The sequence below is a fragment of the Clupea harengus genome, chromosome 20, assembly GCF_900700415.2.
Source record: "Clupea harengus chromosome 20, Ch_v2.0.2, whole genome shotgun sequence".
Taxonomy (NCBI): Eukaryota; Metazoa; Chordata; class Actinopteri; order Clupeiformes; family Clupeidae; genus Clupea; species Clupea harengus.
The window spans coordinates 9,013,065-9,036,579 of NC_045171.1; the positions used below are offsets into that span (position 1 = coordinate 9,013,065).

Here is a 23,515-nt window from a genome sequence, read left to right on the forward strand (position 1 = left end):
GAGACAGCAAGGGTGAGGGTGGGGGCCCATGTTACCTGTTGATACAGTAGTACGGGATGTGAGCAAAAGAGGAGTGAGTCAGATTGGTTTAGAATGGAGGTTTAGAGCCTGGCAGAAGAGTGAGTAAAGAAGTGGTCACAGTCAGCTTGAACACACTTCGGGAGGTTCTCATGCCTCAGTGGTTCGTGTTTTTGTTACCCTGCCCCACTGCACAGTATGTGTTGATGAGAGTGTGTGTGTGTGTTTGTAGTTAACCCCATGGCCTGTAATTAGTTGAGTATCTGATACAGGCATTGCAGGCAAGAGATCCTTCTTGGAAATCTAAGGCAACATGTCAGACCTTTCTCCCTCACTGACCATAGTCTCTGGAGCCCAGCTACTCCCTTTCTTAGTCTTGTTCTGGCACCTAGAAACTGATTAAGCTACATCATGATGTTTTCAGACCCCAAATGTGAAGCAGGACATAATTATGACAGATTATCACGTTACACACCCCTAGTTTTTGATAGACAGTGAGTAATAACTTTGGAAATATGCTTGAGGAAAGAACGCAAAAAAAGTGCGAAATCAACATTGTTCATTCCCGATGTTCCATGACTCCACCGTTTCCTGTATGGCGTCTTGGAATTTTCTGTTAGCTTAAAAGCGCGAGTGACTATCCTGCCACCTACTGGCCACAAATAAACACTGCAAGTTTTGCTGCCTGACAGTTGGAATGAACGGGCTCCCTTGGCTACATGCGTCATTATTCTGTTAACGGACCACCTGTGCCCAATTAAAGGAGATTTAGATAAAATAATATGCTGGTTAGGACTCAGGAGTAGAGATGAATAACAAAACGCCACCCTTTCGTGAGTGCCACTTGAGTGACAGATTTCCTCATTTTGCCTATGATGAAGGAATACGCGTTTTGTCGTTTATGGCAGACATTATGCGTTTTATAACACAAACGGCACATGAAAGTTGCACACTATTCCCTTCCACCACCAGCTATTTATTGCCATTTTTGGGTACTTCGTTTTTTCAATGTCTGGGTTAAATTATAGTGTAGTACTGTTTAACGTGATCTTAAGAATAAGAAAAGGAGAAGCCTTTGGATAAACTGAGAAGACCGCAGAGAAAGTTGTTTTATTAAGGCACTTGAATGGCAGAAAGCATGACCTGAGGCATTAGAACAGCAGCACCAGCACTGTCCAAAAACACTAACAAAACATTCAAACACGTCTACACCATCTCCGCTATACATTCACCTACCACCACAGACGAACGAACACCACAAGTGCATTTCTTATCTCTCAAATCTCATTCAAGTTGGGCTGCCCGGGCAAACTGCAGTGAAACTGTACCTACAGGAAATCTTATCTGTTGTCGCGATTTGGGAACAGGTGATGTGCACTTTTACCATGAGGTAGAAAAAAAGAAACAATGCAAGTCTGCAAATCATCTGCGTGATCCCAAATGTTCTTTTCTCCCACTAACTTCTATTCTAAACCAGCTGCAGTTTTCCATTCACAATTCACGTTCTAATCACCATTTTAAGACTTTATGCGGACAATACTTAGAATCACTTATGTATCTTTAAAAGTAATTTAACGACTGTGTATGCATCTTCTGCATTGTCCGTATGCATTGTCTTTCTCTCCATGTGACAGACTTTGTATTGGCTTTATACCTAAGGTGAAGCTATGAAAAGATTGCTTTTGAAAATGAAAAAAATAAATCAACAAAAATTAAATACAGATGAAAAAAAGACCGAACTGACACGGAAAACAACAACAACAACAACAACAAACAGAAACTACCAGCACAGAAAAATAAGGCACATTTCAACACAATGACTCCTCCTCTTGGGATCCTCTGTCTCTCTCTTTTCTTCTTTCTGAGGCCTGGGTCCTCTTCATTGGTTCTGTGTTTAGCTGATCAGGAAGCTGACAAACGGGGGGGAAACAGTTCAGTGTGACTGTGATGACTAAAAACCAAACCATGTCACAAGCTTGACCAGGAATCAATCACTCTACTCCTCTATCTATCCACCAATCTATCCATCTATCTTTCTCTCTTTCGGGGGGTGACGCCACTAACTACATCTTGATTACATTCCTTCATTAGCACTAGCTTGACAACCACATGGAGAGGGAAATGGTTACCTGTAGGGGTATCCATGATATTTGGCTCTGAAGATGGATAGTAACCAGCTGAAGAAGAGCACCACCAGCCCAATCCCAGCGATGCACATGACTGAGGGAAGAAAAGGGAAGTCATGACAGCAGGCAGCTGATTGGTTAGATACCCAAATGCAAACACCCAACTTGTTCAATTACACAATCAACAACAAAAATCAGCTGAAAAACAAATACACTTTTGTGCTCCAATAGAAATGCTTTTAACCAACAACATATCTTGCTGGTCTTCCCTTGGGTGCAACAAATCATGCAGTGTTCTAACCAACACATCAGTGTACAGATTATTATGCTTTTGTGATGGCTCTCAGAGCTGCCATGTTGAATAACAGCTCATATCAACATAACAAATGAATGCAGACCAACGGCACGGACATCTCTGTATATCACAGTGTTATCACTTTATATTTAGGGATGTCTCATCTTCCTCAGTTTTTTTTTCTCTCTTGTCAACAATTTAAGATACTTTGGGCCAAAGCACATATACAGGCAACGGAGAAGAGAGAGTGCCTACTTTTCCTCTTGCCAATGTCCATTTCAGACGTGGCTGCTTCGTGTAAGAGGACCATTCCGATAGTCACAGCGGCGTCTGAACAACAGAATCAAGGAGCACCAGTTTGGGACACACGGAGTTAATAACCACCAAGTCATTATTGTAATGCAAGAGACCCATCATGCGATTGTTTTACTTTCAGGGCATATTGTGGCAAAGGCCAACACACTGATGACATCCACTTATTCATCAAGAGCAGAGAGCTGAAAAAGGCAATGTTTGAAATTACTGATTTCCTTTGCATGAGGTTTTTTAAAGGATACTGAAGAGGAGCACGATGTGAGTCTCAGCCACAAACTGGGCCTGGCTGCTGCCATGGATGTAGCTCTGCAGGAGGACGGGAAGAAGAACAGAAGGGGTGTTTCACAAAGATTACCCAACAGGCATCTGAACATGTCACAAACTCATCCAGGCTGGAGCATTTTGATCCATTAAGAGTTGTAAAACGGTTCATCTGTCCAATATGACATTAACTCTCAATTCAAATTCAGCTAGGCAACCAATGACATCACACCAGCCAGGGTAGTTTAAAGTTACAGTGCATACGGCCAAGTACCAATTAATCACAACTGTGGGCGGTCAGCTCAGGAGCCAAAAGGCCAAAAATAAAGTGGTATATCCCAGTTTCTGGTGCTGTTTGATCATGTGGCACTCTGAGAGCAGAGGGAACAGGGCTTACCACTTGGCCTGTGTTGGGGTTCTTGTGGGCGTAGGGAGGTCCTCGGATGTGGTTCCACATCTGGCCTGATGTCATGATCAGCACGAAGCACTAGGGACAGGAAAAGATTATCCTCCACTGCTACTGAGTACTATTTTTTAAACAGTGAAAAGCTACTGCAAAATGTGACAATGTTCGGAGGGGAAAAAGGGATTGTGACAGGACTGCATAAGAGAGAGAAGTCTGGGAAGGACAAAGAAAATAAAGGGAGAATAATCTGAGATGGAGAGACATACTAAATAGCAAGACAGATGAAGAGTGAGATGGAGAAAACATAGTTAGAACAAAGTTATCAACGAAGAGAAACTCTTCAGAGATGAAGAGAGAGAGAGAGAGAGAGAGAGAGATTGATAGAGATAGATAGAGAGAAAGACAGAGATCCTGAACCAAGTCACAGCATACACACCAGAGCAGAGAAGGCCCAGACGTTCTTGTTGTAGAGGAACTCCAGGTTGTTGCGGCGCAGGTACGCCAGTCCTCCGATCACCGCCAGCAGGAAGCCCAGCATTAGAGGCCCCGCGTAGTTAGGAGGGCGGATCACGCGTATCTACAGAAGACATGGTACACGTACTCACACACACACACACACACACACACACACACACACACACACACACACACACACACACACACACACACACACACACACACACACACACACACACACACACACACACACACACAACAATGTTTCAGTGACTCAGTGTTGTGCTGAGGAGCTGTCTCATTACATGACATCTTGATTATGGTGGAGTCAGTTTTTCATAAATGGCATGATCATTTATCCCATTCAGGATTTAAATGAATAATGGGTGTGATGAGGAACCATTTTTATGAACAGGTGATTGTTCTGCATGGTGGCCTGATGGCCCCTAAACCACCTGTGTCTGAATTCCCTTCCTTGTCTAACTACTTCTCCATTTCTGACATCTGAAAGGTCTAATTTGAATAAACTGATGACAAGTGAAACTGCCTTTTACTAAATTGAAGAGAAGCACAGACAGAGGCTTGTCTGTGTTAGTGTGTGTGTGTGAGTGAGTGAGAGTGTGTGTGTGAGTGAGAGAGAGTGTGTGTGTGTGTGTGTGTGTGTGTGTGTGTGTGTAAGAGAGTGTGTCTGGAGAGAGTGTGTCTGGTGAGAGTGTGTCTGGTGAGAGTGTGTCTGGTGAGAGTGTGTCTGGTGAGAGTGTGACTGTGAGTGTGAGAAGTGGTTTGCTTACATGGACGTCGGTGCGGTCTGCCACCCAACGGGCCAGCTGTTCCGCTGCAAATCCTCGCACCTGCAGCTCGTAGGTGTCGGCTTTCTTGGGCTTCCCTTTGGAGGGGAAGTGGATGAAGGTGGGGGCCGAGTTCATGTTGAGCTGAGGGACAGAGCAAAGAGTTGGTCACTCACCATCAGTGCAGTTTCGTGTTACAGTTTTCCCTGCAATAGTCTGATCATGGTAATGCAAATCGAATTCATGACAAGTATCTGCAAAGCATCTGCACATGACTGAGCTTTTGACTAGAATCTCACTTTGGTTCTGATGCAAATCAGTCTTACTGACACTTCTGTTCTAGTCAGCGTCAGACAACCAGTCAAGTGGTTAGTTGGGCAAAAGTATTGGTTTGTGGCAGATGCACAGAATGCGTGCTGAGCTATAAAAGCACACATGCTGTTTGTCTCTCCATAACAATTTCTCTGTCAGTAATCTCAGATTTGGGTTTATCCTTTTATGCATCTCATGCATTTGGATTTGTCAAGTTTATCTGGTCTGGCATCCAACCTGGGCCCCGTTCGTCGTAAGGGTTGAAGCTAAGTTAATCAATTGTCCTTTTAGCACGTTAACATTAGTGAGCTGATTGAGAACATCAAATATCGGTTTGTCAACGGCTGATCCGTATCCAAATCATGTGGTTAATTTCAACCAGGCTAAACTTATCAGGGCAATTGCGCGTGCACGTCCTACTTCAAAAAGCAGGAAAGGTCGATCACCAAAACAATGATTTTCTAACGGTATAATGGTTCTAAACTCAAAGAAAAGGGCTCTTTTTTTCTCCGCTGGCGAGCAGGATGTGAACATGAACGCTTATGAAGAATACAAGACCATAATCATGGCAAAATTCAACACCGCCACAGCTGTGAGAGCAATACAAGAAGCGGTGTGTGAGGATGTTTATGGGTGATGGGTGATTCTATGTATGAATGAGCGACGGCAAATGTGACCTGGTACAGAGTATACCTATGCTAGTTCGATACCCCTCACCTCCTTCCTCGGTGTAGTTTTACATTTCCTTGTAAGTCGCTTTGAATAAAAGCGTCTGTTAAATGACTTAATGTATTAATAACAAATGCAATAAATTGAAGCAGTGAAAATAAATTGTGTGTATTTCTCATATAATTATGAGTGCTTTGTTCTCCGCATCGCAGACACTACAAAAATTTACCACTCGCAAAAAAGCGCAAGACAGTCAATGTTTGACTGTGGTGTTTGCAATAAATGACTCGACAACGTCTTGTAAATCAATTATTCCTTGTCGGCTGAATCGGTAGCGCTCATACAAGAACTCATCATGATGGAATAATGGATCTTGGCGATCGCAAAGAACTCTCTCCCTACGCTAATCTAACTATCTAATATGGCTCCTTGGTCAATGGGATCCCTCCTTTTTCCAGGGGTATGGCAAGCTTATCCAGCTACACTTACGTTAGCCTGCGCTGGAGCAAGTTAGTGCTAATTGATATGTAACTATGGTGAATTATCGAAAGTTGCTTCCACGAACCAAAAAGAGGGGCGTTTTTTATCTTAGCCTGAAAATTAGTTCGCTAAACCGCTTAGCGAGCTACGACGAATACCCCCCTGTTCATTCAATTGTTATTATTTACAGTACTTTCACATTTGGTTTTTGCCTAACATTCAGTTTGACTGATACTTGTAACATTTAAGCTTACCATTTATTGTATTAATAAACTGTACATTGGTCATTCAACTCCTCGTGTGCCATGCAATTTATATATTTTTTTAAGCTATTCGTACTGTTTTTAGATAATTGTAATATTGTTGTGTTATATGTTGTTGTTGTGTTATATGTTGTCCCTCGTCGCACCAACAGAAGAAGCACTCCAAATTCCGTTGTATGCAAATACAATGACAATAAAGGCTTTTCTATTCTTCTATTCTATTCTAATTCCTAACAACTGGCTTATACACTGGTTGGTAACATCATAATCATATCATGGAGTCTGATTAAGTGCATGTTTCCACAATATTTACCACCCTAACGCATTCTACAGTCCCATAATGTTCAGACACGTATAAACCTTCCAGCCTGGTGTTTTCCGTCGTTGGTAAGAATTTGGCTACCTTTACAAAAGTAAGACAGAAAGTGAGATTACCATTTGAAAGACATCTGATCCTTCATCAAAGTCCACAGCTGCAAAGAAGACTCTGTTGGTGAAGGCACTGGAGTACCGCCAGGAATTGGCCAGGATTTGGTATTCCTCATCTGCTTGTCTGCAAACATAAAAAAGGCAATACAAAATGTCTTAGTAAATAACATTTCATAATGTCCACTATACTACAAACTAGGTTTCTCTACTTCTGCAAGATATTATTATTACATATTTTCCTCCAAAATGTTAATAGTCGTATCCATCGCAGTCTCTCACCTGCACACGGCGCACTGTCTCTGAGGCTGTAGCGCGGTGAACATGATCACCACGGAGTAGTTCCGCGGAGGAGCCCTAATCAGCTTCCGGAACTTTTCTCCGTTCATGCGGATGACAGCGCGCTTGCTGGCCCATTCCATCATCTGGGTGACCTTCTCAGAGAGAAGCGTCTGAAAACACAGAAGACAAAAGTGTTACACACAAAAGCGATTCTTGTTATTTCTAGCATGAAAGGCTCTGTGTTTGACCAGTTTCTTCGGTTATCAATTATGTGGCTTTATCTTACATACTAGTGTCCATGTGTTTGATTATGATTGTGTATGATCGTGGAGTAAACGAACCACATGTCAGTATCAATGTTATGGCTATTAAATGGATTGTCTGATAATAAATAATGTACAGCATGTGTAGGATATCAGAGGGCGGACTAACAGAGGCCAATAGATATAGATATTGTTAGAACTCATTTCGAAATACTGTTCATGACTTAAGAATGTATTAATCAAGTGCCTTGTATTAATGATTACCTTGTATGAAGCATGTGCTTATGTAAGCAGGAACATGGCTTTTATGTGTTTCTGTGTGTGTGTGTGTGTGTGTGTGTGTGTGTAACTTAGATTATCAGGTGCTGACGCCATGTAGTCTGCATATGAGTAAGAGAGCTAAGGAGAGGGACCTTTTGCATATATTTGGGTGAGCTCAGAGGTGATAAAAAGGGTCAAAGTGTGCCTGTTCGACCCTGTGTAAAACTGACATCCTTGCATTTCAGAAGGCGCAGTTGGGATGACAAAAATACTTTTAGTCGAGCGTGGCTATTCTTGATGACATTGGAAACATTTATGGCGTCAGAATTAAACAAATCTTAAGAATATAAACCCTGTGCGATGTTAGTGAAATTGCTTCACTTTCATCCTTGTGCTGTGAGAACAGGTTAAAATCTGTTTTGTTCGCTCGTTCGTTCTTCACATAGCAGGATTGTCGGTTGCAGCTTATCTGCTGTCAATCTCTCGCTAGCTGGCTAGCTGTTCTATATAACTTGCTAGCCAATAATTGATAATCCGAAATGTTGCATGCAATTACTATGAGGTCCCATAGATTTGCAACGATGTAACGTGCAAAGTTGCAAAAGAACCTGTTAGTCAAAACCAATGACAGCTAGCATGAGAGCTTCCTGAACAACACGGAAAAGGTTGATGCTCAGGTAAGCTAGCTAAGCTTGCTAGCTGACTGAAGTTAATTAGCTTAGAGAATTGAATGAAGCACATTCGATTATGGATATAGTTTACAATTTAGCCGTAGTAAAATGTCAATACCTCTTTCTTCTTCTGTCCATCTGAAGATTTTGCATGACAAAGTAACACTAAAAACAGTGCATACAAAAGTTTCGGAGACATCTCTTCTCACAATTTATCGTCAAAAAGCCACGACTCCAGGAACCCGTCTGTAACTTTTCTATTGGTCGGTTACCCTCAGTAGTTGGCCAATAGCGGAGAGGTGTCGCAGATGCATGACTGTCCAGAAGCTGCTGCATTTTGGGAACTGTGGATTCCTGCATCATTTATTTTCAGTGTAATTTTTTGCTCTGGCAGTTATTTAAAAATATATATATAAATATTATTATTACAATATTTGAGAATCATTGGCATTATTGACACAGTCAAGTCTATTCCATATGGAACTGCATACTAGATAACGTGCTGCTTTTCCCTGAAAGACCTCTCCCTGTCAACATAAATAGGGTAATTTTGATATACTTAAGTCAATTCAATTGAAGGGATTATTTTGTATCACTATTTTGTTTTGCAATATCAACGTATGTCATTAAATACAACAGGTTATCGATTAGGTATACATTTTATACTCTATAATCCCCCACCCTTGAAGCCATTTTATAAATTAATTTCTTAGTAGGCTATTGATATGGCCCGACAATTCCCATTAAACGCAGGTGCTGCATGGGCTTATAATAAGTTAGTTTACGCACTACGTTTCCCAATGAAATAGTTCAGATCAAAGTCCACATTTAATAGCCTTGTGGTTTCAGAAACTTCCGCACACCAGAGGTAAGCATACAATGCCACACGAGGTAAGCAATTGCTAAATCTTGTGAGCTTGTTATTCTCTATTTTGATTGGGATTAAAGTAGTCATTGGTCGGGCGTGACGATTTATGAATGAACGACTGTTGGTATATCTCACGACAATTTAACTCAATGTTTAGTGCATCATGGTGATGGCACGGTTTCTCAAAACTTTTGAATGACAAATATTGGCATGAGAGCATCACTGGTGTTTTGTTGCCTACAGGTATGGCTAGTAGTCTCCACGTGATTCTTACCTGCGCCTGGGTTTGCCTTTCCTCACCTTTAAGCGAGGGACAGGTTAGTTCGTGCAGACCTTGAAATCGTATCAATTTGTATTTATTGTCTCTTATAGTAGCTACTTGGCTTTGGAATGTTTATGGTTGGGTAATATAATTGTGAATGAATGTAGAATTACTTTAGTTTAGGCATAACTACAGTTACTGCATTTTATTACTTCCAGATTGTTTACAGAAATGTGCCCATACCAGAAAAAGCCCATTTTGCGGAAACCTTTGATTCTGCGCCACTGGACAGGTGCATATCCCATTTGACTGAATAATTAACTTTTCAACAATGATAACCCAAATTCCTCATTTACTAATGATGAAACCGTATGTCCCTATGTCTGTGTGGAAGACGATGGGTCCTGTCCAAAGCAGGCAAAGTGGGGGAGGAGAACCTGAAGTATGATGGTACATGAGATACAGATATATATTATTTATTTTACATTGTCCTGGAGTAGTCTCATAGTCTCATACACATGCCTAAATTGGTAAAATTCCACACATTAGATAAACTAAAATGACATGGCTGTTTTCTCTCAGGGCACTGGGCTGTGGAGGAGCCTGATCATCCGGTGTTGCCAGGAAACAGAGGACTGGTGATGAAGAGTCCGGGTCGTCATCATGCTATTGCTGCGTACCTGCGTTCCATGTACCACTTCAGGGACAAACCTCTCTGCCTGCAGTAAGTTACACACACGTGTGTGTGTGAGTGTGTGTGTGTGTGTGTGTGTGTGTGTGTGTGTGAAACAACCAGCCTGCACAATAATGATTGTTTTGAAGCCAGTAGCATCTCTAGAGCATTGTTATATGAGAATTGGAGGGAACTGGGTTGGAGGACCTGGCCTGCTGTTTTGTTTCGGAGGCCCTAAAAACACACAGGCACATGTCCCCGCAAGGGAGTTCCATTTATAGATGTTTTGTTCTGGGGCTGGTGGTGTGGACTGGACCAGGCTATTTAAAACATGATTCATAGTCAGGTCAGAGCTTGATTGTGCAATATCGTCATCATTTTAGCAGAGTATGGGTTTGTTGGCATGATATGTTGACAACCATGGTCCCATGATCACTGTGTACTGTCATCCTACAATGGAAGTGGGGTCCTTTGGGTAGTTGTGAACTGGCAAATGAGGTCAAAGCCTGACCTGTGCTCCACTAATCTTGCATTGCATCCCACTCCTTTATTTAAATACACACACATATACACACATACACACACACACACATACACACACACATACACACACATATATACACACACACATATACACACGCACACATACACACACGCACACATACACACACACACACACACACACATACACACACACACACATACACACATATACATACTAACACACACACACACACACACATACACACACACACACACACACACACACATATATACACACACACACATACACACACACCTACACACATATATCCATACACACACACACGCACACACACGCACACACACACACACACACACACACACACACACACACCCTGTGGGGAGATTGGGGTAAGATGAGCTGTTTTTAGGTCAACCTATAGCCAAGGGAATATGATACAGAAATATAACCAATGTATTAAATACAAGTTCAGGATGTGTGCCATCAATTGAAACATTACCAGTGTGTCTAACTCAAATAGACAACAAAATATAGGGTCCCAAAATATGGCTCAACTTGCCCTATGTTAAAGTAAATTGAGCCATCTGTGAAAAACTATTATTGACCAGATTTCTAAATATAATATAAATATAATCTTTCTAAGTATAATTCTTAATAATTAAATCCCCAATTATTTGTATGGTGTTCTGGTGTTCAAATAAATATTACAACAAATTTGTTGACAGTTCTGAAACCTGAAGATGGTTTGCCAAGAAATAGACCTGAAAGTCTTACATTTAATGAAACTTTTATTCTTTTGAAGAACATTCACAGGTTATTTGTTTTCATTTTCAGTGTACACTCTCAACTGTATGTTGGCATTATTGCAAACTTTTTAGGCTTTAAACATTATATACACCAACATAAACACATAATGTGATGAATATCCATATAATCACAAATGTTGTAGCCAATGACAAAAAAGGCATAAAAGAATATGCTTACCACTTCATCTACATGGTCCTTTCTTCCACAGCAAGATGAAAATGCAGAATGCAAACTAAATTTAGGGTCACATGACAGAAATTGTGTATGGTTGCCGTACACATCTCCCCTAGATATACAGTCTTTTGTTTAGCGCTAGCTTTACTTTTACCTGCAATGATGTGACTTTATTGCATCAAACTGCAGGTATGAAGTGCTCTTCCTGAAGGGTGTTGACTGTGGTGGGGCCTACATCAAGTTGCTCTCTGGGTATGATGGGCTCCATGTAGTAAGTGTACTTTTTTATGACTCTTGTGGCTTTTTATGAAGCTTGTGTAGTGACTTCTAAATTACTGAACTGATTTCCATTCGACGATGACTGGTTCATTTATTGCAAGTATTTTATAACATCATCCAGCTGTAGATAAAGTTCTGAGCTATTCCTCTCTTTGATTCCATGTCAGAGCCAGTTCAACGATGCCACTCCTTACACCATCATGTTTGGACCAGATAAATGTGGTAAAAGCCACAAGGTCCACTTCATCTTCCGCCATCGTAACCCGGTGACGGGGGAGTACGAGGAGAAGCACGCGCGACAGCCTGACGTGGACCTGAGCGATTACTTCAACGACCGCAATCCCCACCTGTACACACTGCGTGAGTCTTGGCTGGAAGTTCAGAGAGAGAGAGAGGGCATTTTGTTTGTAAACCTGACACTGATGCTTGAAGCGGCTTGATGCAGCATTATCTGATCTCTGTCCCACGCCTGATACAGCATGCTTTGTTTTTCTGATTCACACAGTTCTTGGGATTTGAATCATTAAGTCATTGGATCAGAGACCTCTGTGATTACGCAATAAAGGTCTCTTGTGCATCGCTAATAGTGACAATAATAGTGAGTACTTCCTGTTCATTGTTTCCTGCTCAGGTTAGTGTGACCCCCCTCAGCACTAAATTTCTAATCTACCAGTGTTCCCGTTCGCTTCCCAGGCTTGTATCCAGATAACACCTATGAAATTCTCATCGACCTCATGGTCATCAGTAAAGGCAGTTTGCTGGAAGACATGGAGCCTCCAGTGAATCCGCCCAGGGAAGTGTTAGACCCTGGCGATACTGCACCACAGAGCTGGGACGACAGACCTCACATCCCAGACCCCACTGCTACAAAACCCCTGGACTGGTGTGTGAACTCGGACATCACTATTCCAACAAACTAAAACAATTCACAACAATTAACTACAACTGCCAGTAATATCAGGAGAGACAGGGGGTTCTAGAGATATTTAACTACAACTGTCAATAATATCAGGAGAGACAGGAGGTTCTAGAGATATTTAACTACAACTGTCAAAACTACAGGGGACCAAGCATCAGTAAAGCTGAATCAAATTCTTGTTTTGACACCTCAGCCACCCAAATGCAATGACTGTGTACACATGTTGATGAAAGAATAAGACACACACACTTACACACTCACTCAGACACACACACACACACACACACTCACTCACTTAAACACACTCACGCTCTGGTGTGCCATGAAGTGAACATGGCTACACTACTCTTAGTCCTCGCACAGCCTGGAACCTCCTGACTGAGTGACATCCTCTGTGTGTACTGCAGGGATGAGGAAGCTCCAGAGCTCATCCCTGACCCTGCAGCCCAGAGACCCGATGGCTGGCTGGGGGAGGAGGAGCCCTTCATCCCTGACCCTATGGCACGGCCCCCAGACGACTGGTGAGTCACCCAGATGGGCTGCCAGCCACATATCTCATCATGAGATCTCCACTGCCGAGTCATATGCCTCTCACAGCTTCCTGCCAGAACTGTGTGCGTTACAGAATGACCGTGTGAGCAAGTTTGTTTTAGTTCCTAGAAACCTAAAATAAATAATGTATGTGTGTTGCTGTGTGTGCAGCTGTGAAGTGCACTTAAGTGGAAACTGTTTCAGAGTATTAGTTTTTATACAACCGTTTTCTGTAATACCTGATATATGCTTTGTGGCTGTGACCTTATAAAACTCTGTAACTTCTGCCATGTGATGGATCCCATTGACTTGTTCTTTTATGCAACCCATGTACATTATGTCATTACTATAGGGTTGTGTTTGCAATCGGAAAGCATCAGTAACATCAGTGTACCTGTGTATGTGCGTGTGTCCATAGGTCTGAGGAAATGGATGGGGAGTGGGAGGCTCCTTTGGTTCCTAACCCCTCATGCACTCATGCTGTTGGCTGTGGTCCCTGGGCCCCACCCATGGTCCCTAACCCCGCCTACAGAGGGAAATGGAAGCCTCCTATGATTGACAACCCCAACTATCAGGTACCAGGTGCTCAGTTACATGCTACACAAGAGACTAGATGTCACGCTGAAGTGTTGCAAAACCCATGACGTTTTTGGTAACAATCCTGTGGGTAGCTACGTTTCTGATGGAGCTGCAGCCAAGTGCTTTTGTTGCATGTTGTGTTCAGAGGAAAGGGTGTGAAGAATGGCTAATAGGGTTGGACTTGGAACATCACTGGCTGTCAAGACTTCCACAGCCATAGAGTACCTTTTTTTTTACCTTGCTAGCCTTCACATGGAATAATGAAGGGCGCAAAGTGTGGGAGCAGTGCATTTATATTTTGACAATTTTCTGCACCCATATCTACCGGATATCCTTACTATTTCACCAGTATTTCCTGGTACTCTATAGCTCTCAGTGTGTACATAGGTTGCCAGGGTCAAAGGTTTCCCCATTTCCAGTGCAAACACTGCTGAAATGTATGCCTTCTTTGTACTGTAAGCAGGCATGAATGAATGTGTCTGAAAAATGATTAACACTGTCTAGCTCTGCTTTAAGGCTTTGTTACAGGAAAATGTAAACAAAACACAGAACAGTTTCTTTAGTAATTGAAATTCTCTAAGCTAAAATCTTTAATCCTCTGATCGATCTCCCTCTACGGTTGTCATAAAAGTGAAAAGACTTTCTGTTATTTGTGTTGATTATTTCTTGGCATTGTGTCTGACTGTGACTGTAAGGGGACTAGAGGTGGGGCAAACATTCCAGCCGTCAATACATCACGATGTTTCTGCTTGCAATACATTATTGATACACTGACACCAAATATCATCGTCTTCATACACAGGGCAGTTAAAAACGAATGTATTCATATAACCATTATGGTTTTCCTGCCTGCCACCTTCATGTGGGGCCTCTTGAATGTAGAGGAAGAATAATATGATAATATTGCATCATGAGTTAACCGATGATTCCCATCCAGGGGAAATGGCAACCTCGCTCCATCCCAAACCCAGGCTACTTCGAGGACCCGCACCCCTTCCGGATGAGCCCTGTGGGGGCCGTGGGGCTGGAGCTCTGGTCCCTGACTGCGGGGGTGCTGTTCGACAATATCCTGCTGTCTGACGACCTGAACACCGCCCAGCGCTGGACTCAGGACACCTGGGGACAGAGACAGCCGGTACAGAACTTCCACTCACTCTTTTGGATGCAGAACCTTTGTGTGAACTAGGTGTTAAATTATCTGGAAGTGTCTGGAAAAGTCCTAAACCAAGGGTTTTCAACTGGTTTTGTCCCAGGGACCATCATTCTGACTAGAAAGTAATTTGCGGCCCACTGATGTACCTGCACGCGCGTGCGTGTTTGTAACCGCCGCCACGCCCCCTCCCCTGCACAGATTTTCTGCCTATAACACTTAAATATGTGCAGTTATTAGGGTAGATCACTAACCGTCGTCGCCACGCCCCCTCCCCCGCGCACATATTCGGCCTGTAGCACTTGCCAGTGTAATTTCTTCGATATTTTTCATGATATTCAAGTGTAATCTTGAAATGTGTTGAAATATCAAAGCGAATTTATAAAAATAAATAAAAAAATCAATGGTGAACTGATCAACATAGGCTCATGTTGCGGACCACCAGGGGGCCACAGACCCCCGGTTGAAAACCCCTGTCCTAAACGGTTGACACTACGTCAGCATTGGCCTTGCAATTGATTTTAAACAGTAGATGGCCAGTAGCAGTCTTTTCTATCCTATAAAATGCAGCATAGATCAAAGTTCACTCATTTCATTTAGTTTTCAGCTAAAAAAAAACTAATTTTATGGTGCAGTTACACTTTAAGGTGTGGTCCGATGGTATTTGAAAGTTATGACTTGAGTGATGGGTTGGGTAAGAAACGCTGAATCAGAGGTGGAATTATATCATATAATCATGGAGTGTATTTCAGGGCTTCTGAATAGCACATCAGTTTGGGTTTTGATTTTCGTCATAATATCAATTCAGCCGATGGGCTTCTGAGCAATACTGAGATTCCCAACAAGCCATATGGTATTTGGACAATGGCATGTGTTGAAATGGTTTAATGGAGACATCTGGCCTGCGGCTTATGTCCATATCACATAGAAAACATTATTGTCCAAGAGGCAGACACAGAGGGGTGGAGAAAGTTAGCTCTCATCACGGTCGTCTAAAAATGGGTTGGCGTTTGCCTGTGGGTATAATCATATCATGTCACACACACAGTCAGTTTTGAGTCATACCATCAAGCTTTCCCAGCAAATCTTCCTTATGAACATAGACAACTGTCTATGAGGACAAGGGACCTTATGTGTGTATGTCAGGAATGGTTGTTAAACCAGTCTTTTATTTATAAGGAAACACTATCTTATTTATCTTCATGCATGTCTTTCTCTAACAGCCGAGGCTGCTGGAACGGCTGTTTGTGGCCACAGTAAAGCGGCCATGGCTGTGGGGGGTGTATGTCTTCACTGTGGGCCTTCCCATCATACTGTTTATCAGTTTCATGTGGCCTGATAAGGTAGGTCCCAGCTGACTGGCTGTGATGGTGCTCAGTCATGGAAACACATGGTTTCATTCAGAAAAACTCCCACTCGGACATGCCTTATGTTATAAGATAAATTAAATTAACTCAAGGGGGCAGTCTTTACTCATTTCACATGATTAGAAAGAATAAATTAAATGTATTTATAGAAGTCTTTAATAGGCTCTGTATTTGTTTTTTCATTGCAGCGATTTGGCCCCCCCGATCAGGATTATTACTACAAAAAATCAGACGAGCCTCAACCCGACAGCCCACAGGACCTTGAGGGCCACCCCAGCCTGAGTGACTACGGTGAGAGCATCACATCAGCTGCCTTGTCTTAGCAGGGATATCTGCTTGCGGTAGTCTTGGGGAAAGGCACTAGCTATATAGGACGATGCACTTCTAGGCGGTCAAGTGTTATTTGGCAAATGTTTGGCAGGCGAAATAATAGTTTCACTTGCGTGTATAAATCTAAGACTACCATCCGAATCAGCAAATGCCAGGAAATATCTTGTCATGTTCGTCGCTGGTACTACAATGAGGGTCCTGTGTGTTTCTTTCTAGGGGTGACTAACAGAACTGGGCCGAGGAAGAGAGAGATCCAAAGGGCCCAGAAAAAGTCAGATTTGGAGCTCAAGGTAAATACGGCTTACACAAAGTTAACCTCTCAAATATGCACTTGGTCCAAGTCTGTGTATAGCATATGTTTAGTGTGTATTTGTGTAATAATGTGATGGGTTTTTTTCAGGTTAAAGAGTGATGATGACGCCCTGCTGTCTTCAGCCAACTCTCAGTATTCCAACAATAAGCCCTCAGAATTCCAGTGAGGAGGAAATGAAATGACAATAGCAGCTGTCTTGCTCATATTTCAAAATGGGCTGAAAGAGGATCAGATGTACAACCGGAGTAAGAATCTGAGATGAGAGAGTCAGATATACAACCTGGTGAAGAACCTGCTTGCTTGGACTGGTTGGTCCACTGTGAATATTGTTCTGTGGAAGTCTAAACCAATAAAAATGCCTGTTTCGGTGATCCTTGTGTGTCTAAAAATATCTTGCAGCGTCTTCTTTCATACAGATTTCAATTTCACTTCCTCAACGAACTGTGCTGTGGTAGTGCTGTAATCTTCCCATTATGACAACAATGTTTTATATTTGTTTCCTTAATCTCACAGATCAAATCAGAGGGGTAAACTGTCATTTACAATACTTTTTTATTTTCTTTTAAAATGTTAGATAGACTATCTTTAAATTATTACATGATTATAGACATCATGGCAGGAAGCAAAATGTATATGTAAAAAGTGCATTGTTGGAAAACAAACAAACATAGGGACAAGGCGACTGAAATTGTTACTCCCAAAACATCCAAACAGAGCTCGTCGCCATAGTGACACCAGCTTGTCTGGCTTACCGGTGCATTCCTGATCTATGTCTCTGAATGCCACAGACAGACCTGCACCTGTACCTGTACTTACAGCCAAGCTCAATATGAGTCCAGGCCAACACATTAAAAGGAAAATGGCATTGGGCGGAAGGAGGTCTCAAAGGATGCCTCGTCTGGATACAGTCCTATTTTTTGACAATGTTCTGAGACAGGGAACCGTTAAAAGATCATCATGCATGCCTACCAAGCATCCTGATTTTCCAACTGAATGGAAAAGACTGAAATATGTCACGGAGGTTGAGTATAAGTTCTAAGTTACTACTTAAGTGTTTTTTATCTGTCAAGTCTAAAGACAAGAACTTTGAATTAGAGAGTAGATTGGTAAGGGTTGGGAGCTTGCGTTAGGCCAATAGTTTGCATAAATGTACCAAACACATGAATTCACATTTCTATGGCAAATGGAAACCTCAGAACAGTGTCCTCTTTGGAGAGTGATTAGCATATTTCACAAAACGGTGTTTTTGTTTTCTTGAAACAGATTTTCAAAACTAGCTAAGATTTGAAAGATAGGACTTGTGCCTTGGCACAAATGCACTGTGGGAGACAGCCCCACTTGATTTTCTAAAGGGAGTACATAATGGCTACACTTTCTTATAGCAAGGCTCCTTACATATTATGATATAAAAAAAAATCTTGGGTTGCAAACTCAGACTCCAAAATAAATCTATTAAACTCAACTCAAATCATAACCTATTGGCAGAAATGGCAACATTACCAACCAAACAGAAAATGTGTGCTTTCCTCCATCTCTGAGCAACCATAACCATTAACAGTGACCACCCAGAGCAAAGACCAAATGCTCCTCTGATCTGCCACAGGGTCACATGAGGCATGATCAACTGATCTCTTGTGCACATGCTCAGTCAAGCGATCACTTGATCCCACCCCCCCCCCCCCCCCTGACTCCTCCTCTCAGGAACCAAAGCAAAAAGGAGACCAGAATTCAACCTGAAGATTAAACACACTGGCTATTAGAACACATTTGGGTCGGGTCAGTCATGTTGTTGAGTCAGTCAGTCCACAACTTTATATTCCCGCACTGGTGTGAACACGAAAAGACCAAACACATTACATGGAAGGAAAAAAAACTAAAGAAAAATGATTTGCCACAATGGAGTCTGCATCCCTGCTACTGGCTGGTGTGTGTGTGTGTGTGTGTGTGTGGGGGGGGGGGGGGGGTCGCAACATCTCGTTGTCCTCATCAGTGCGGTAAGCATCACCATGACTACCTGACCTCCTTCTCCAACCAGGAGCAGGCAGGATGAGTCGGAGGACAGGAGGAGTACCAGGTAAAGGAAGTAGGGAGCTCAAGTGGTCAAATGTTTCTTGAGAGTGGTTTCTTTGTTTACGTTTTCTTTTTTTTCCCTTACGGACCCCAGGGAGCGAGAGTGGAGGTTTGATGTTGGCTTGTTTCTTTTCTTGTTTCTTTTCCTCTTTTCACTCGCTTCTTCTGCCCTATTTCTTCAGGCACGTGGGCCAGCTCAGGCCTCCGCAGGATGCAGACACAATGATGTACAGTATAACCTGCAGGCCAAAGTCACATGGGCAGTGCAATTATTACCTGGAAACACTAAATACATAGATCCCTTCCCAAAAGGCAATGCAGCAATAGAATAGTTCTTACCGTATTGCATAGACAAGTTTCTGACCAATATTTAGAAAAATTACATAATAATGTATTCAATATTCTAAGCCATTGTGGTTATGCTTACCAGTACAACCAACGCTACAATAAATGTAAGCTTCAGGTTCTTCATACACATGGCACGAGCTAGGTTGCGGCTTGTTGTTTTAAAGGTGACAGACTGAGAGAGAGCGAGAGAGAGAGAGAGAGAGAGAGAGAGGGAGGAAGGCAATGTCTTCAGCAAAAACAGTGCCAGAGATGGTTAGATAGTTTATCCTTGCAAGTAGGTCAGCAGAAAATGACGACTCACAGAATCCACCAGGTTCTCCGTCTTGTCGATCAGAAGTTCAAGTCTTTCACCTCTCTGGGCCACAAGATCTACACATGTGCACAAGGAAAAACAGAACAAAACAATGGGTCCTAGTTTCATTGACGGGCATCTGGCAACGAGCAAAGCAACAAGCAATCAATAAAGTCCACCGCGCATGCACCAAAGCAACTCAATAACTTGGCAAATTAATTTAGCTAATTAAGCTATCATGAGCAAGATCTTAAGCGCCAACATGAGTGTGTCAGTGCAATGCTCCCACACGCCACATGATAGCTTTAGTTAATGCGCAATAGACATCGCTCGTTGCCCGTCAATTAGATGAGGGCCCACTGTCTGGTTTCCATTTAATTCTGCAAGATTCAGGCATCACAATAAATGTCATTGAGTGGTGTGTTGGTTCCCTCCTTTCCTCACCAATGTTGCGGACCATGATACCCTTCAGGTCATCGACCTGCAACTGCGTCTCTGTGAGGCGTTCCGACGCCCGAGGGTCTGTGTGGTGTTTCTGTCAATGGCACAAACAAACACAAACACTGAAACCTCAGAGCAGACTAGGCCACAGTGGAAGTCTATAGGTGCCATCTGATGCCATCTTCATTACACCCAGATTCTCACCGAGCCTTTATAACTGTCCTGTTTCTTGTGTACTACTTGGTTAAATACTCTACAACTGATCCCACATTCAAATATCTACAGTGTACCTTTTTTCATGACAAAGTCTCAATCATTTAAATATTGCACTCCAATCCACTCTTTTCCACCTAAACAGTAAAGAACATATGTCAAGAATCCAAAAGAAGCTTTCCAGAAAGCATGATTTGCAATTGATCTTTTAATCCGAAGTTTACAGGCTGGATTTTCCTCAGATTACCTTTCCAATATAACACCAACACAGCTCACTGTGCTGACCTAAACACAACCTGAACTAACAGCTACCTCACTATCATATCCAACAGTCACCACCAACTATTGGAAATGAAAACAAGTGAATTAAAACAAGCCCAATGTTAACATTTTCCACATCTCTTCTCAGGATTACACATATGTACACACACGCACGCACACACACACACACACACACACACACACACACACACACACACACACACACACACACACACACACACACACACACACACACACACACACACACACACACACACACACACACACACACTAAGTTATGGCTGAGACCCAGCAGAAGCACAACTGTATCAGTGCCTCCCTGGAGCTAGGTCCTCCAGTCCTTCATGATCCTGTCACAGGACTGCTCATGGGGAGCAAAGGCCATCACAGCTCCCTGCTTAGCTCCCTCAGAGTTTAAAATGGGCCTCATAATCCCAACTAGCCCCTCCCTTCGCCACAACCACCACCATATGCAAACCTCCTTTAGATGGAAACCTTTCACCCACAAACCCATAAAGAATACTCTTTAATACGAACTGGTCAGCATTTCATTTTCAGCACATTTGTCCATAAGCACACTATATATATCAGCAGAGGCTGGCCTACACAATGGTGTGTTAGACACTATTTAATACAGGGCATCATTCCATCATACAATGCCTATTTAAGTATCTTACACATTTAGATAGAGGCAGTTATGGCTCATTCATCATTTGTTTTCAATATACTATACTTGATTAGACTGACATATACAAAAGGCATAGAACAGAAGGGGTGTTGTGGTAAAGATGAGGGGTGTTTTGGGACAAGGGGCTCACCATCTGTGCAGCCAGAGTGCTGGAGAATTCGCTGTTCATGGCGTACGGCAGGGCCGTCTGGGCCCGAGAGCCATAGGTGGTCTGAAAGCGCTTCTTCACCTCAGTGAGGAAGCTAAAGGCTCGTGATCTTTCGAAATCCTGCATAAAGAGTAACCAGGTGGTTTCACAGTTTCAGTTTCATTGCAAAGAACAGAGCACAGACATTCACAGCGTGTGGTCTTCAAACACTACAGCCTGTAAGCCAACAATAAACTGTCACACTTTTCATCTTTGTGGAGGTAAGTGACAGTGACACATTTTGACCCAATAATGGCAATGCTGAACATCCAAAAAAATATCCATACTCACATCATCGGTGATGCCCAGGTAGATGATTCTGTCGTGACAGATGTAATGGAAGAGATAGCTGAAAGATGAAAAAGATGGTTTTCTTAGCAAGGGTTCTTACAATCTAGTGTCAAAATACCACCTAAACTCAGTAAGGTGGATTGGTGATGTATGTAGACAGCTCTCTGCCTAGATGCTGCCACATACCTGCCATGAGAGTAGGTGAGTTTGTTGTTTTCTGAGGGGATTTTGGCCAGGATCTGCTCTGTTACCTCCAGGAAGTTTCCACCACACCATGCATGCTTGGCCAGGATGGTGGTGCCACGAGCTACCACAGCAAATAAAATTGCCATAGCAACAAGCAAAGAGATGGACGAAGGAGATCCTATTCTGGCCTGTTGTATGAGAGGCACAGCAGAAAACAAAGCCATATACTGTTGCTCTCAAAAGGTGTTTTGCGTTTTTACAATGCATGTTTTCAATTTTAATTTAGAATGGCAACCAATATTTTCACTAGCTTTTCATAAATACCCCCGCCAAACACAAACATAGAGAAAACGGTGACGACCTGGTAGACATTGATTAGTGCTTGTTCACAATGCTTGACCAAAGGATGAAGGTGAATTCACAGCATACAACTGAGCAAATGACCGTCGCTCAACGAGAAAATACTGGAGCGAAAACCCTGAATGATTGCTGTGGCACTACGAATGCAAACGACACAACTAATGTAACAAGAGCTTTTGGCTTGACTCACACTAGCGTCTAAAAAACTTCATATGATGGGCAACGTTTTAGGCGTGGATGTAAACAGTCTCGTCATCCATCGTTACCGATCAGCCGGTGTCAACCTCTCCAACAACATTATTTGTCGTTTACAAGCTAGGTAGCTTGCCAATGTTATCAGTCTGACTAGCTGACAGTCAATGCCTAATTTTATGATCAACAAACAATTTAAAAGGCTAACAATTTAGCTGGCTAACTAGCTAGCCTACGCTGACATACGCGTGAAAAGGTGGGTAACGTTAACATTAATTGGTAATAAGGATCAGCTGTAGTCCTCGGTCACATAAATCAAAACAAAAATTTGAAGAATAATATAACTGGTTACATACCTGACACGGTTTATAATAATAACAGACAACCCCGGAATTCAGACGTTTCCCACATTTACGGTTTCGCTTCTACCCTTTTCAACTTCTCTCTCTCTTTCCATGGGGAAGCTTGAGCTTCCGTTTTCAGGGTCTCTGGGATATGTAGTTGTGCATCGTATTTGTGCGCTACGGAGCCCCTAAAGGACATTTTGGGTTAAATAATAGAGATAATATATTAGAAGCCACGCATAATCAGAATCAGAATTCTTTTTAATGGCCAAGTATATTTACACATACAGGATGCCTCGGATGTAGAAGAGTGTCTGTGCTGGTGTAATGTTTTTCAGAGTTTCCAGGTGACCGTTTTTGCTGGCCCTTTACTTTGAATTTTGAATGTGTCCAATTACCTTCTCATTTGCTGAATCATCTTATTATTGCTAGTAACTGTATACTATGCCCATATTATAAATACGTTGTGTCGTCACCATAATGTCACTTATGATAGCCTTAGCAGTGAGGGGGGAATTCACCACGGTACAGAGATTGAGACGCTCTAATTGCCAATTACCTGGCTTTAATAA

General features: G+C 42.4%; 3 protein-coding genes across 4 annotated transcripts; 1 reads left to right on the forward strand and 2 right to left on the reverse strand.

The window, feature by feature from the left end:
• Positions 1–1,098: 1,098 nt before the first annotated feature.
• On the reverse strand, positions 1,099–8,580 carry magt1 (magnesium transporter 1). The gene is made up of 10 exons (XM_012831633.3): positions 8,411–8,580; positions 7,098–7,267; positions 6,825–6,942; positions 4,669–4,809; positions 3,858–3,998; positions 3,413–3,502; positions 2,997–3,060; positions 2,695–2,769; positions 2,148–2,238; positions 1,099–1,928 (listed from the first exon to the last, which is right to left on the reverse strand). Exons 1-10 carry the CDS (start codon positions 8,489–8,491, stop codon positions 1,913–1,915), a joined length of 987 nt encoding a protein of 328 aa, XP_012687087.1. The 5' UTR covers positions 8,492–8,580; the 3' UTR covers positions 1,099–1,912.
• Positions 8,581–9,034: 454 nt separating this feature from the next.
• Positions 9,035–17,438, forward strand: si:ch211-274f20.2 (calnexin). Of its 2 annotated transcripts, none has more exons than XM_031587277.2 (15): positions 9,035–9,183; positions 9,404–9,477; positions 9,641–9,714; positions 9,817–9,872; positions 10,005–10,146; positions 11,771–11,852; positions 12,028–12,220; positions 12,554–12,743; positions 13,187–13,300; positions 13,729–13,885; positions 14,827–15,024; positions 16,263–16,382; positions 16,595–16,697; positions 16,953–17,026; positions 17,137–17,438. In XM_031587277.2, the coding sequence occupies exons 2-15, from the start codon at positions 9,406–9,408 to the stop codon at positions 17,146–17,148; spliced, it is 1,587 nt and encodes a 528-aa protein (XP_031443137.1). In that variant the 5' UTR covers positions 9,035–9,183; positions 9,404–9,405; the 3' UTR covers positions 17,149–17,438. The 2 variants fall into 2 exon arrangements, with proteins under 2 accessions (XP_031443137.1, XP_031443138.1); XM_031587278.2 differs by having other exon boundaries at positions 9,035–9,160.
• A 144-nt stretch (positions 17,439–17,582) lies between these two features.
• sybl1 (synaptobrevin-like 1) lies at positions 17,583–23,077 on the reverse strand. The gene is made up of 8 exons (XM_012831644.2): positions 22,956–23,077; positions 22,048–22,235; positions 21,862–21,919; positions 21,514–21,651; positions 20,204–20,294; positions 19,769–19,836; positions 19,547–19,639; positions 17,583–19,358 (listed from the first exon to the last, which is right to left on the reverse strand). Exons 2-8 carry the CDS (start codon positions 22,191–22,193, stop codon positions 19,290–19,292), a joined length of 663 nt encoding a protein of 220 aa, XP_012687098.1. The 5' UTR covers positions 22,194–22,235; positions 22,956–23,077; the 3' UTR covers positions 17,583–19,289.
• Positions 23,078–23,515: the final 438 nt, after the last annotated feature.